The 16,338-nt window shown below is 38.5% G+C and overlaps 2 protein-coding genes across 2 annotated transcripts in view; one reads left to right on the top strand and one right to left on the bottom strand.

The window, feature by feature from the left end:
• Positions 1-16,338, top strand: part of LOC118842361 (liver carboxylesterase 1-like) — a 146,131-nt gene that overhangs the window by 71,741 nt on the left and 58,052 nt on the right. The gene's annotated exons all lie outside the window — the stretch shown is intronic.
• LOC118842363 (ras-related protein Rab-6A-like) lies at positions 11,274-12,042 on the bottom strand. Its single transcript, XM_036749905.1, is given in 2 exon segments — positions 11,274-11,609; positions 11,612-12,042. Coding segments are annotated over 2 exon segments (627 nt in total). The 5' UTR covers positions 12,006-12,042; the 3' UTR covers positions 11,274-11,376.

Raw genomic sequence — 16,338 nt, 5'->3', positions numbered from 1 at the left:
AGAGAAGGTTAGTGGGAAATACTGTGGGGGACAGAGTGAAAGGAGTTCCACTGCCCTTGGAGCAGTGAGGTGGTGCGAATTTGAGGCTGTGATATACTAAATAGTGATCAGGTGGGTTTCAGAAAAACCTGGAAACACTTGCATGAACTGATGCTGAGCGAAATGAGCAGAACCAGGAGAACATTAGACACAATAACAGATATGTGATGATGAACTTTGTTAGCCTTAGCTTTTCTCAGCAGTGTCAGGATCTAAGACAACTCCAAAAGACTTATGATGGAAAATTCTATCCACATCCAGAGAAAGAATTGTGGAGTCTGAATGTAGATGGAAGCACACTATTCCTCCCCTCTCCTTGTTTTTTCTTTCTCACAGTTTTCTCCTTTTGTTCTGATTCTTCATTCACAAAATGATTAATGCAGAAATGTTTAAATGATTGTAAAAAAAGAAAAGAAAATATTTGAAATGCCATGATCCCACACTATAAAGGTTTGTTGAAAGTTATGATACACAAATACAGAGCCAAATAAAAATAGATATGACATTTATACAGATTAATTTTAAGTACAAATAACCATATCTATATTTATTATTTAAATATGAGCATAATAATTTTTTTTAAAATAATGTCAATGTGACCTAAAGAAGAATAATTCCTAAATTCCTTAGGAGTAAGGATCATAGATGTAACATTTAGATTGAGACTTTCAATGCTGTATGCATAAATCTTTTATTATCTCATAAAGCCTGACTTAGTCTAGCACCTAGCATAGTATTCTTAACTCAATAGGTATTTACTAAAGTAATGTTGAATGTTTAATAGATTTATTTTTTAAAAGAGTCTGTATGATTATTAACAAGTACAGGTGGCATAATTATTAGAAAAATGAGCAAACTAGCTATCCAATTTTAACTCAGAACTTTCTAACCTTCCACTTCTCTGTTTGAAGTGGTCTCTTGGAGGAGTACAGTAAAGTTTTCTTTTAGTTTTATTTTTTTGTATTTTTATTTTTTTTTTTGGAGGGAAGAGGTGAGGCAATAGGAGTTATGTGATTTGCCCATGGTCATGTAGCTAGTAAGTGTCAAGTGTCCAAAGCTGGATTTGAATTCATTTCTTCTTGACTCCAGGGCCAGTGTTCTTAACGATAAAGCTTTCAATCTCAGCTCCTATGGGTATAATTTTGGAGGTTGTTCTACACTCTTTAGATAAGCTTTACATGCTCTGTTCCTTCCCTTCCTTGCAGGTTAATAGGATTGAGAACTAGAAGTGACCTTGGAGAACCTAGAGAACAGCTATCCTCATTTTGAATATGAGGTGACTGAGGCATAAGGAGGTGAAGTAACTCCTCTATTGTTAAATTGGGAGGAAGTAGCAGAGCTAGGATTCTAATCTGGGACCTCTGAGTACAGATCAAGTGCCCTTCACCACACTATAATGGGGGAAATAACAAGTAACCTCCAATTACCGAAGCAGTAGGACACACAAGGGAATCCCTGAGATCTTCAATGGTCAGGAAAACCCTGTTTCCCTTATCAAAGTTCATCAATGACTCCTCCCATTTAGTATTCCCATATTCCCTTCCTTCCCAAAAACAGTTTCAAAACTAAATATGGTCATGGTTCCAGAAATGAGATATGTGTAGTTTGCTTTTTGAAGGGTGTGGTCCCTTCTAGTGCTGATTTTTCTTCCTTTTGGGTCCATGCAGATGATGCAGCTTTGCAGCCTCTCTTTAAATCATTGTGAATCTGGATGTATCCATTTCCTTTCCTGTCTTCAATCGACAAGTTCTTAAATTTCTTTTTTTCTTCCTCTCTTTGAGGATATGTATTTCTTTACATGTGTCTGTCTGAAAACAGAGCTTAGATGCATGTAATTTCGTGTAGAGAATACATGGCTATACAGACCAATCTCTAGGCATTTAAATACATATAACCCAACATTTCTACACCCTTCTCCAGCTCTCAGTCTAGATCTGTGTGTTTGTGTGTGACCACATATGTATAAGTTTTTGAATTTCCTCTCTGTCTTCCTGAAACTCATGTGTTTGCCTTGTGGCAGACACCACTTTAAAAAATCCAAATCCAGAACATACAACCAGTCAGATGGTTAAGCAGTTTCTTTCAGCAACTTGAAAACTTAGAAATTTTTTTTTTCTGCTGGATATAGGGAACTAAAATGGAACCCCCAAGACAAAAGACAGAAAAACCACCTAAGGTAAAAGCCTTGCGAAATCACATCAAAGAACTTTAAATACTTAAATCTCCCACTGAAACATCTCTACACCCAACTCATTCTCTATGCCCAGTACATGAATTCAAAGAAACCCTGAAGCCCATGATTTATTCATTTCTTCCTGCTCTCCCCAGGGAAGTGACTCAGGCTGAAATTCACTCTCTTATTCTATAAGAGTTTGTGGACACTGTTTCTGCCCTGCCACAGGAAGGAAAAGTAAAGCAACAGGAAGAGGAGGGATAAAAGATGTAATCTGCATGCAGGCCAGAGTCATCCAGAGGGAAAACAACATCAAAAACTGAAGGAAAGGAGTGGAAACTCAGCAGGAGCCAGTATTTGGGGCAGTATATCAGTAAGGCAAGTGTCACAATATCGATGGAGACCGTGAATATGCCTGTATAGTTCTGTATTGCAGAATATAAGAGACTCTCTATATAGAAGGCAGAAGAAATAAAACATTTATTCAGATACCAGAGGATAAAATCCAAAAACCAATAACTCCAATTCAACATAGGAGCAATTATATCCCAAAACCAGTAAATGCACTTTATCATAATAGCAAAGAACTTAAAACACAGTATCACAGCTGTGAGCCAGGCCATCTTATAACCATTTCCTCTGAAGGGGCCTTCACATAAACATTCACTCAGAAATCCTAGCTGTCTGCTTGCCTTCATCTTCTCCTCCTGCAGTACTGAGAGAAAGCTTAAGGGCTACCCTCAGAATACATACATACATACATACATACATATACATATATCTCCTTTTTAGATCCTGAGGGCTTCACAACCCTTGTGACCTAATTAGCAAAAGGGTGTGGGCCTTATTACCAACAAGCCTCCTCTAACCAAGCTTCCCTTAACTAGCTCCATATGAGACCTATTAATAGGATTACTTGGCAGGGGATTCTTTAATCACATTAACAGCACAGCCTGACACTGCCCCCCCCCACACACACACATGTACACTCTACAACTTACAGAGGCTAATGACAAAAAGCAAGTCCAGCTTCTGGGGTCCATATAGCAGTGGAAGGGAAAGGGGTATCAATGAATGAGGGGGAAAATCAAAGACAAGTGCCTGGCAATACAAGGAAAAAATTGAAAAAGCAAAAGCTCAAGAGAATGTTGTAGGAAAAGTATAGCTCACAAGCACAATAACAGAAAGCATGTGTAAAAGGAAGACTAAGTAAAACATCAAAAATAATCCAAAACACTATGAAAAAGTGTTACCTTACAAAGGAAAAATGAAGCAAAATTACTTGATGGAAAAGAGAATCCTGTGGACTCCTCAGAGCCATGCAACAACAGTAGAACTTGTGATTTGATCTAGCCGTACTGGAAAGCAATTTGGAACGACCCCAAAGCCACTGAACTGTGCATACCTTTTGACCCAAGATTAAGCTCTACTAGGCTTATACTTCAAAAAGTAACAAAGTGTTAAAGGGTGTGTGTGTATATATATATATTTACATATATATGTATATATATGTATATATGTATATGTATATATATGTGTGTGTGTATATATATGTATATATGTATATATATGTATATATATATATATACGCACAAAAATATTTATAGTAATGTATTAGTTTGGTACCCAGTAGTTGGGGATGATGTATGAATGTAACAGAATAATACTGTACTGAAGGACATTATAAAAGAGACAGTTTCAGATAAAAGGAGGGGAAGATTTGAGTGTAGTCAGGAGAATAATTTATACAATAAATACAATGTCTTAAATGACTTAATGACTTAAGTAATGACTTAAAAACTCTAATCAATGCAACAAAACTATGATTATTCCAGAATAGTGAGGAAACATGCTACCCACTTCCCAAGAGTAAGGTAATGAAGTTAAAGTGTATAATGAAACATATATTCTCAAAATGGCTGATGGAGTTTGTTTTCTTTAACTCTGTATATTTGATATAGGCATTTGTTTTGTTCTCCCTGTTTGGAGGATTGGGATCTATGGAGTAGGGCTTCTAACGATGGAGTTGACAAAATAGGGGGAAAAGAAGTAAAGAGGGTCATTGATGCGTTTTCAAGATGTACAGAGGAGAACACAAGTACAGACAATAGGAATCATGTGAACCATTTGAGGGGCTTTGAAAATAGCTTATTAAATTTGTTCTATACCTGAAAGTATACAACAAGCTGTGAATGGAGGTTGCTTGTGCAAGCCTCTTTTTCTATTCTGCTTTTTATATGAATGCTCATCTTTTTTGGTGTTTGTTAAGTTCAGTTTAGTAGGACTTTGGTGCATGGGCACATTACCTAGGATGGCATTGCCTGCATGGAAGATAATAGAGATCTGTTTCCAGGAGACTGGAGGATTAAAGTGTATATGGACATTGTGCATTGACCTACCATATGATTGAGAGTGATCTTTTCTGTTGTCTCCATAGCTGGAAAAGTTAACATCTTTAACGTGGCCTAAGTCAGCAGTTCAGGTGGCTTTTTCCAGAATTCCCGTTTAAAGGTGAAGGACTCCTTCACTCATGTGATATGATAAAGGAGGAGGTCCTGGTGACTGTTTCCTTCATATCCTTCCCCTTTAGTTCAAGTGGCTCAAAAAATAGGATAGGGTTTTATTCTTTTTCTCATCTTTTTTCCATTCTGTGTAAAGGAGTGGAATCTCCAACACAGGAACTAGAGTCACGGAATTATAGGAATATAGGCTTTGTGTTACAGCCATCCAAAAAAGAAGCCCCAAGAAGCAAGGGTCTTGAAATGCTAGCCCAGTGAAAGTTTAGATTTGAACTTGGTGAAACTAATACTATGAAAGAACTCAGTTAAAATATAAACCCTCTCTCTTCCCTAGAAATTAATGAGTAGAATGAGTAGGAGACATTATGTCCTCAAGGTTTTCAGGGAAATGTTTGTTCATTATTGCTATACCTTTGAAGTACATATTCCTTTATAAAAATGAATATGATGTTGAATAGTTAAATGAAACTGAGGTACTAGTCACTTAACCCCTAAAATCAAGAGGCTATAACCAATGAAATTTGATATAATGGCAGAGAAAAGAGTCTCCAACTTCCCTCAGGCTATCAGAGAGCATCAGGGAGTAGTAAAAAATTGGAGGTGTGGGTAAAATGTAGACGGTCCATCCCTTATAACGTACAGTCAGAATTAACCATGTTACAGCACAATAAAAATGATTAATGAAGTATAAAATTTAGAGAAATGTAAATTATTATTTTATTGTGTTGTAATTTTTATGCTTTGTTTTACAGATGTGACTGTCTTTCCCCCATAAATTTTAACCACCTTGAGGATAGCCGTGTGTCCTTTTCTTCTTTCCTACTTCCTGATACTTTATTCAGGCTTTTCTTTACAAATAGCAGTCTTTCTCAAAGGAATCTGATTCTCTGAAGAGGAAAGAAAAGTGAGAAATTAAGACAGTCCTTAAAGGTCACTTGGCCAGGAAGAATGGGTGGGCTTTCTAAGCCAACAGTTTTCATACCAGACACTAAACTCTGTGACATTCAGATGGAATTCAGGATTAAAGAGGACTTTGTATAACTTTAGCTTTGACTATTGACATGGGTGTTGAATTTAGAATATGAGCATTTTAGAATTAGAGCTATAAAAATTAAGATGGTGAGTTATAAAGGGGTGTAGCTTTAAGATACCATCACTGATACCATCTTTACAAGATTATCATTAGAAGGAGGAAAATTCCTTTCTCAATTTCATGAGAATTAATTTTCCACCCTTTAATCAGTCATTCAGTCAGATAACCCCTGTGCATTATAAAAGCACCAGTAACTCTGAATGGTAGTTCAGATCCCTGAACCAGCCATGTCAGAATCCCTTGCTCCCAACAAGATGTGGCTGCTTTGTCTGGTCCTGTGCTCCATCAGCTCCATCACTGCTTTCCCTGTTGAGGGTAATGTATTTTATTCTACTCCCAAAGAGATAATAAACACTAAAAGAGTTCTTCTGAGTATCTAGAGAGAAAACTAGCTTTTTATTATGAACTTAATTTTAAATAAACAAAAGTAATTCAATGAACAAAGAACAAACACAAACAAAAAATTTGCATGTAAAACTGGGAACTTCTGTTTCTTGAGGACTAGTCCTTGTTGCAGAGTTCAAAATACATAATCATTTTTCTGTGACTTTCCACGGAAAGAAGTGTATTTGTATGTGTGTTTGTGTGTATGTGTGTGTGTGTGTGTGTGTGTGTGTGTATGTGTGTGTGTACGTATGTTCTGGTACGCACCTGTGTGTGCCTATGTGTTTTAATACAGGATCAGGAGGAAGCTGACCCAGGCTGATGGATATCTCACTTAGTACAATCTTAAGTGATTCTGTTTTTTTTTTAAGTCTACTGAAGAGGTTCTTAACCAGAAGTCTTTGATCTAACTGTTTTTAAAAAATATTTCAATAATTGCACTTCTGTATATTTGATTTCTTTAGCACTCTCATGCATTTTATTTATATATTTAAAAACATTGTTCTGAGAAGGGTTTCATCTTTACCAGATTGCCAAAGGGGTCCAGGACACAAAACAGGCTGACATCTCATAGTCTAGAAAATACCCTGGAGAATGGATCCCTTAAAGTAACAAAGTAGTCCCTACTTAACATAAAGGCAATGTGATCCTGGTGGCAAAAGAAAAGATGGAACAACTATCTAGATAATACAAGAGAAAAAAAATAAACAAAGCTATATTTCATTTAAATTTCATAGTCCAAGTGCTGGAATGTGAGAGCTGGATGGAATCTTATAAATGATCCATTTCAGCACTCCCATTCTACAGTGGAAACTGAGGCCAAGAGAGAAAAGAGAGAAGGAAAATTCATTTGCAGAGACTGCACTAGAAACCAGGTGGCTTGTCTCATAGCCTTTTCATTATTATTCCATGCTTCTTTTCTGCAGAAGTTCTTTTAAAATGACACCTTTTACCTATCTTTCTAATTGGATGGAATGTTCAACTGTAGTAAAGAAGTAGTGAGCTGAAAGCCATGGGGTCCTCCTGAGTTAGGTCAAGGAGTCCAGAGGAAAGAGAGAATAGGTCTAAATAGAAAGTATGAACGAGCTGGAGGAGTTTTCTTCTGCTAAACAATACACACTGTGTCATGGGCAAAATGATTTACTCAATCAGAGTCAGAGTTGCATGTGAATGGAAAATTTAGGAAGTGAGCACAGACAGCTGTTAGAAGTAAAACTTACTGGATAGATTATTCATGTGGAAAAGATGGGAAAATGAGGCAACTACTTAAAGAACTCAGATTAAAAATAAGTTTGCAATTTGCTTACCTGGGTATTATCATTTCTATATTATCTACATAATTCAGTTCTTATTTGGAGTTTCAACTCCCTCTTAGTAATTCCCTTACATCTTTTCCAGTCTGAAGTTAATGGTTGTGGGCAAAGAAAACAGGGAAAAATTAAGAATTTAGTAGTTCCTACTTTCTTCATATAGTCTATGATTGTCATCACATCCATCCTGAGCAATGAATCTAGCCTTGATTTCATATACATCTTTTTCTCCAGCATAGCACAAAATACCCTGTATGCTTTCCAATGTGGATTCTTATCCATTATTTAATTGGACTTTTACTACAATGCCAGGAGGAAGTCAGAGATGGAGTTATTATCCTATTTTACATACAGGCAAACAATCCTAGAAATGTCAAGTGATTTGGCGAGGGTCACACAGCTACTTAGAGGCAGATCAGACCATTAACTAAGGTAGCCTTACAATTAGTTACTGTATTTTTTCCCACTTCATCACCACTGATTTGAAGCAAGATTCATCTCCCTTCTCCTATTGTCAATCTTGCCCCGATAAGCCATCATGTTGGATTACTTCTATCGTTTCCTGCATTTGCTTCTACATTTGCATTGCTAAATGATGCTAGAGAAAATTTTAAAAGGATGTTGACTGGATTTACTACAAATGTTTGTTATGTAGTTTCAAATGGGCTCTTACTGTAGCAAAGCAATCCTTTTAAAACTTTTTCTAGGTCTGTAGCTACTTAATGGAGGAGAAAAACCGAAACTAATGTATCCTTATGTTTAAGTACCGTTTTTCCCCTAGCTACTGCACCACTCATTTGAAACAGGTGCCCTCTTCCCAGACATATGTAGGAAGACAGGCTGGCAGAGTGGATGAAATGTCAGACATATAGTCAAAACTACCTGTGTTCAGCTACTGGTGCTAACATTTACTAGCTCTGTGACCATGAGTAAGTCATTTAAACTTCCTGAATCTTATGCAACATTCTAAAACTGTAAGTAAATATTGTAGTGATCTGCTCTGCATTTGGGGGAGAACACACTGATGAAACCACAGGACAGGGGGACAGGGGGTGGGAAGGAGAAAGAGAGAGAGAGAGAGAGACAGAGAGAGAGACAGAGAGAGACAGAGAGACAGAGACAAAAGAAGAAGAAGAAGGAGGAGGAGGAGGAGGATAAGGAAGAGGAGGAAGGAGGAGAAGTGAGAAGTGAGGAAGAGAGAAAAGGGATAAAGAAGAGAGAGGGGTACAGTGAGAAAGAGGGAGAGATCAAGATGGAGGGAGGTGAGGGAGAGAGAGATACAGAGATACAGAGAGACAGAAAGAGAAGCAGTGATCCCTTAATATTAGCAAGCCCAGAACTCAAAATCATCTACTAGCTCACAGCCCAAATATTTTCTTACCAAACCTTACTAGTTCACTATTTTTTCCTTCTACAATCCACTTGATGGAAATATAAAATGCCAATTTTAGGGTTTTTGTCAAGAACTTTCTAGAAGTGGATAATATCAGGATGAAGTGGTTTCCATTCCAATGGTGCTCTTCAAGCAGTTTTTGGGCAAATACTTGTCAGTTAATTGGTAGTAGCAATTCCTTTTATGGATATGAACTGGAGTATATAGTTTCTGGAGTCTCTTCAAACCCTGAACTAAAATGATTCTAGCATTTCTCAGTGTCTGTCATGACTATGGAGAGAAGAGGAAAAAAGAGGAAAGAAGATATATGACAGAGATAAGGGTCAAAGTACAGTCTTGAAAGATATGTAAATAGAATGTGATAGTCAGCTTTAAGTCCTCCAAAAGATGTCCAAATGGGATCCCATTCTCTTTCTTACTCATTCATTCATCTATTCATTGATTCAGTCAGTCAACAATCAGTTTTTACTATGAGCTAGGCACTTTTCTAAGCCCTAGAGATAAAGAAAAAGGTAAAACAACCTGTGTCCTCAAAAATCCTTCAATCTAGCCTGGGGAGATAAATGAATGCATGTAAACATCACATACAGGTATCCATGTGTGTATATGCACAGGAGTCAAGAAGACATCTTCCTGAGTACAAATCTGGCTTCAGACACTAGCTGTGTGACCCTGGCCAAGATGCTTAATCCTGTCTTCCTCAGTTTCCTCATTTATACAATGATCTATAGAAGGAAATGGCAAACCACTCCATTATCTTTACCAAAAAAAATCCAAATGGAGTCATGAAGAGTCAGACATGACTGAAAAGTCTGAGAAACATTAATAACTGGGATGGGGTGGGAACAGGAAAAGCTTTCATGTAGAAAGTCTCACCTGAATTCAGCCTTAACAGGAACTAGGGTTTCTTAGAGGCAGATGTTAGGAAGGTGTTCATTCCCATCATGAAGGGAATAGGCAGTGCAAAGGTCTGGAGAAGGACTATCAAGAATAAGTAGGTCAATTTGGCTTAACTCTAAATGTGTCTATTTTATTGCCATAAAGTTATGTTGGGTCCAGGCTTTAAATGCCAAAGAGAGAAATTCATATTTGATTGTAGAGGTAATGGTGATTGAATCATTCTTTCAATTTTTAAGTATATATTGAATACCAAATATGGACAGGACACTATGCTAGCTTCTAGGGAATGATGGTAAAATAAAGAAGACATTGCACCATCCTTGGGAATTTAAAGTCTAGTAGGGGAAAAATCATTCTGTTAAAAGGCAGAATGTAAGAAACACATAGGCAGGGAACTTGGTGGTCACCTAGTCCAACTCATAACTGAAAATGAATCCCTGCTTCCAAATACCCAACAACTGGTCAGGAAGTAGAAGATGGAAGGAATCATATTGGTCTTAGCCCAGTGCCAAAGGATTCATGGCTCTGTCTATAAATAGTGAAATGTTTCAGAATCTTCTTCAAAATATACTTTAATACTCCTTGCTTCCCTTTCTATACTTCCACTTTTCCAGAGTATCCTCCAGAGTCCTCAGAATTGGGGTCAAGTCCTATTCCAAGGTAATGATTTTTTCCTTTACCAGGCCAGACCTACTTATGAAAACAGGTGACTTCTGAAATCTAGGGTAGTGACTCTTTATTCCATGGCTATTGGATTTGCTTCACTCTTGTCTTAGGATTCTCTCATTCTCCTAAATAAGTGAGCTAATATTACTTTTCCATTGCTTCCTGGAATAATATCTCACATAGCACTAATATAGCAACAATTTTAATAGTTAATTAAATTTGAAATTTTTACAAATCAGTTGTTCTGGATGGGTAATTCTTGGTTACCAACCTAGCTCTTTTGCCCTCTGCAATATCATTTACTTAGCCCTGTGATCCTTTAAGGTAGAAGCTACTAAATCTTGTGTTATCCTGACGCTGGCTCCACCATACTTGAATTTTTCATTTCTGGCTGCTTGCAATATTTTTTTCCTTGATCTGGGAACTCTGGAATTTGACTATAATATCCGAGGGAATTTTCATTTTGGGATTTCTTTCACAAGATGCTAGGTGGATTCTTTCAATTTATATTTTACCCTCTGATTCTAGGATGTGAGGGCAGTTTTGCTTGATAATTCCTTGAAAGATGATGTCTAGGCTCTTTTTTGATTATGGCTTTCTGGTAGTGCAATAACTTTTAAATTATATCTCCTGGATTGTTTTCCAGGTCTTTCAGTGAGATATTTCACGTCCTCTAGAATTTTTTTTTTTATTCTTTTGGTTTTGATTTAGTGTTTCATGATTTCTTAGGAAGTCATTAACTTCCATTTGCTCCACTTTATTTTTTTTTTAAATGATGAATCGCAATACCTTATTACTGAAGGGGGAAGGTTCAAGCCAATATTCACACTGCAGTCAATGAAGAGTAAGGGGGCAAAAGCAGTGAGGTTCTGGGGAAGGATTCAAGGAGCCACATGGTATTAGCAGGAACAGCCTCCTTCGTTAACTGGTGGCTCCTGAGGCTTTTCCAGTTTTATGTCAATCATGTCTTCTCTGCTCTTGTCCTGCGTGCTCTCCATAGCAGGTAAGGCTGCTGCTGCCACACGTCGGAAAAGCTGTTTTACATTGTATCCTGCTTTTGCATTTGTTTCAATAAACATAACATTTAGCTCTTTGGCTTTCCTTTCTCCCTCCTCAATAGACACTTGCCTCTGTCAGCAAGATCTGTTTTATTTCCCCCTAGCATAATGATGACATCACTTCCCCTTTCCGTTCTGACGTCATCAATCCATTTTGTGGTTTGCTGGAATGAGTTTACATTTGTGATATCGTAAACAACAGCTGCCACAGTGGAGTCACGAATGTAGCTAGGGATCAAGCTCCTGAACCGCTCTTGACCTGCTGTGTCCCATAATTGCAACCGTACTGTTCGATCTTCCAAATACATTGTTTTTGATAAAAAGTCAATGCCAATTGTTGCCTGGTAGGTGTTATCAAAACTGTCATACATGAATCTGGTGATCAAAGATGTCTTTCCAACGCTCTGCTCCCCCAGGAACACCAGCTTGAATTTCCTCAGGGGGTTCCCGAAGTCCCCTCCTGCAGACATGATGGAGCCGGAGCCGCCGCCTCAGCCCAGCGATCTCCTCAGGCCCGGTGGGCTCCCCGCAGCCCCAGACACGTAGGGCGGAGGAGCGACAGGAAGCGGGGGTGATCCTGCAAAGATGCGGGTGGAGACGGACGGACCGACTAGGCGATGGAGGGGTGGGGGGGACGGGCGGCAGCGACAGGCGGGGGGTGGGGTAGCAGTCGGCCTCGCACAGCTGGGAGGGAGGAGGCAGGCGACGCCGCCCTTACGCACGACCGGCTACCCGAGGGAGATGAACGGAGGGGACCGCCGGCACCGCAGTAGCCCCTCACTGCTTTCACCAAGGAGCGCTGAGAACGTCTTCCGCCGCAGCAGCCGAACCTGCTCAAGTGCACGAGCCTCTCCGCCGGGCGCGCGAGCGTGACTCCATTTTAATTTTTAAGGGGTTATTCTCTTCAGTGAGCTTTTGGACCTCCTTTTTCATTTAGCCAATACTGCTTTTTAAGGTATTTTTCTCCTCATTAGCTTTTTGAACCTATTTAGCCATTTAGCCTATTCAGTTTTTTAAAATGTTATTTTCTTCAGTGTTTTTTGTATTTGTCTCCATACCTAGATGGTGACTTGTTTTTCATGATTTTCTTTCATAATTTACTTGCTTTTCAAAATCCTTTTTGAGCTCTTCCATGTCTGAGACAACTTCATATTTTTCTGGGAGGCTTTAGATGTAGGAGCTTTGACTTTGTTGCCTTCTTTCGAGTGCATGTTTTCATCATCCTTATCACCATAGTAACTTTCAGTATTCAGATTTTTTGTTTTATGCTCATTTTCCCAGCCTATTAATTGACTTTTAACTGTTTGTTAAAGTAGAGCTCTGCTTCCAGGGTGGAGGGTACACTGTTCCAAGCTTCAGGAGGGTTTTTTTGCAGCACATTACAGAGATATTTCTCAGGACCTGTAAGTTTTCAATTCTTTCAAGGTGGTATGATCTAAGGAGAGGTGCTTACTACTCTCCTGGACTGTGCTCCTGTCTGTGAGTGATGGCAAGCACTCTTTTTTGGCCTGGAATTGTGGGGAAGGTCCCAGCTTCACTGTGATATTAGTGCTCCTCCTTGCCCTGGGATTGCCATCCAGAACTGAGACCCAGATCTGAGTATAGGCAAAGCAACATCAGTGTTAGCAAAAAGGCCCATGTATTCTCTTTCTGACCAGTTGTTCAACCCCCTCACAATCTGTGGGCTGAGAGCTCTGGAAGCTGCCACTGACATTGCTTATTCAATGCCTCTCACAGTCTCTTCCTGGTTTTCTGGGGCCTGTGCTGTGCTAATGTGGCCTGTGTTGGACTGTGCTTCACTCTCAACTTGGTGCAACTGACATTTTCTGCCAACCTTCCAAGTTGTCTTGGGCTGAAAATTTGTTTCAGTCCATCGTTTTGTGGGTTCTGCTTCTCTAGAATGAATTTAGAGTCATTTTTACAAGTATTTGGAGGGGTTTGAGAGAGAGCTCAGGTGAGTTCCTGCCTTTACTCTCCCCTCTTGTCACTGCCTTGAGAAATATTATTCTTAATGTACATGTGTTGAAATACTAGGCTCTGATTCCTTGCTGGGTAAATCAGAGTAACAATTACCAGACTTTTTGTCCTTTTCTGAAAACAGCATTGTCTGTATTATTTAAAAAAAAAAAACAAAATAAAAACAGAGGAGCATAGTGGAGGGAAGTTGAAATCAGTTTTCTCCCCATAGTTTCATTCAGGTCTTTTTCAATTTGAGGAAATTAAAATAATTGGAAATAATATAATTGCTATAGCTGGGACAGCATGATAAAAAAATAAGCAATAAATTGGTTTCTGACCATAAATCACATGAGAGCTAAATTGTGATAATCAGAAGAGACAGTACACATGAGCAAGTTCAAAGACATGATCTTAGCAGAGGAAGCTCTCCACCTACTATGAAGTCTAATTAAGTAATTGATTAAAATTACTAACTGAAGAAAACTGAAGCCCTTCCCTGAAGAGAAAAGGCTTACTAACTCCAATAGCCGTTGTGTGCATAGTCAGGAAAGTTCAAAGATTTGGTTGTTTGAACCAATGTAGAATGATATGAGGAAAATTTATGCTACAGCAACATTATTGAAAAATGAAATAACTTTGAAAGACTTTAGAACTCTAATGAACACAGTGACCAACCACAATTTCAGAGCGCTTGTGATGAAACTTGTGCTCATCACCTGGCAGAGCGGTGATAAACCCAAAGTGTAGATTGAGAATTTTTTTTTCAGTCAAGACCAATAGGCGAGGTTTTTGTTGTTGTTTTCCCTGCTTATACATACTTACAGTGGATTTCGATTGTGTTTCTGTCTCAATCAGGGCAAAGGGAGGAGATGGAAGAGGGAGAAGGCAGATTCATATTAATTTAAAATTTAAAATTTAATTTAAAACTCCTAGTGATTAGGAAAAATTTAAAAATAGTTGGCCGACAAAACTGTTCCTTCTGTTGTAGTGAACCACAGCAGTAGATAACAAAGTATCAAGTGACTCTAAAGATATCTGCCTAAGTAGAGATTAGTTGCAGTGGAGAATCTACTCTACACAGGTGAACGGCCTCAGCAGAGAAGTTGTGATGATACCACCAAAATCATCAATAGCTTTGTATCATTAGGAGTGTAAGTTGCTACTCTATCTGTGTGCTCTTTCCACATGTATTTTCAACACTCAATTCCTACACTTTCCATGGAGCACACGTGCATTTGTTTAAGAATGAGTTCTAGGTTTATGGGGGAAATATTTTAGTGTTGCTTTTATTACTGCACTATTAAATGCATCTACTTTGAACTAAGCATGTTTTCTGGCTGACCAAGGAAAGTCACATGCAAGTGCTTAAAACCTAGAGCAGCTTTCTAAGAGTTCGTATTTGAAAAGGGCCATCAATCCCATACACAGTACATAAACTATTGAGAAATCAATTTTGTTTTGTTTTCTTTGGCAATAGGAGCTCATTGACTACTTGCCTTTCTAAACATGAGACAAGGCCAACACATCCATTCTTCCTCTATACTGCATTTATTTTATCTCCATTTAAAACCAGACTGATATGATTTCCAACCAATCAGTACACATGGTATATCTACATGACATACCTTAGACTTCTCTTGGGTAGCTTTCAGTTAAGGTCCCCACAAACAAGGACTTCTTTGACCATTAGTGTATACTACTTCTCCATTGACTTTGTTTAATTTATTTGTATGTAAAGAGTTGATAGGTATGTTGTCACTTTTATACTCCAGAGTTCTGACATAAATGGAAACTTCATTTGGGAAATTCAATCATGAGTCCCGTCGTATCCTGGGGAAGCCTCTGGTGCAGACAGTAACAAAGTGCATTGTTATCTCCTCAGTTAGGAGATACTAGTAAACAGTGGTATCCATGTGTGACACCCTTTTAGTTCCCTAAAATAAGGAAATTTTATTGCTTTTTGATTGACTAGTGAAACCCATTCTTCTTTTATCCCTGATTGTGGTTCCTGGTAGGGGCACACCCATGTCACTTGGGCCTACATCCTATCCTGAATACCAAGACCTAGCTTCTCTCATGGTATTGCGTCCATGCTTTCTTCTCCTCTCTTCATGATTCTTTGTAATCTATCTTCCAGTCCCATTTTTAAACAAAGACTGCTGTCTGGGGTTACAAATCAACAGTTAATTGGTAAATCAATGACCTTTTGACAGTCTTTAGATTGCTTGAGTTCTCTGCATCTTTGAAATGTGAAACCCTTGTTTGTGGACTTCTCCCTTGGCTTCCATAACACTGATTTTTCTTGGTTCCAGTTTTCACAAAGGTTCCTCATACAGACCCTAGTTGACTTGAGTGACACCTAAGTCATGACCTGGGAATTGAATTTCTGGGTTTTGTTTCTTATGTCCACATGTCTGAGTATAAGACTCTAGGCCAGAAAACCATTTGAACTTCCTCCCCCCTCAATTCAAGTATCTTAGAAAATCTGTTCTTTTAAAGAAGTCCAAGGCATGGGGACAGTGTCCTGTATATTCTGTAGTTATACAGAATCTGAGGTCTTGAGACCTTCCCTGAAGAGGGGGATATTTGCCATATGATCTATCTGCTTACTTAGTGAACTCAACCTGGCCCTAGACTAAGATTGTGTCCACCCATGAGGGACAAAATGCAGCCTTTGGATGGTCATTTAGATCTACTAAAGCCCCGAGCACATTGGGATAATAACTCAGACGATTGAAGCCAAAGCAGTTTGTTGGGCCTAGAATGACTCGTATATTTGCTACAATTCTCTGCTTTGCCCTTGTGGTTCTAGTTTATCAGCAACAACTGAGGAATCTTTGGAGA

Source organism: Trichosurus vulpecula, chromosome 3 (genome assembly GCF_011100635.1).
Source record: "Trichosurus vulpecula isolate mTriVul1 chromosome 3, mTriVul1.pri, whole genome shotgun sequence".
Taxonomy (NCBI): Eukaryota; Metazoa; Chordata; class Mammalia; order Diprotodontia; family Phalangeridae; genus Trichosurus; species Trichosurus vulpecula.
The sequence above is the reverse complement of the archived record's forward strand: the minus strand, read 5'-3'. Positions and strand labels throughout refer to the sequence as shown.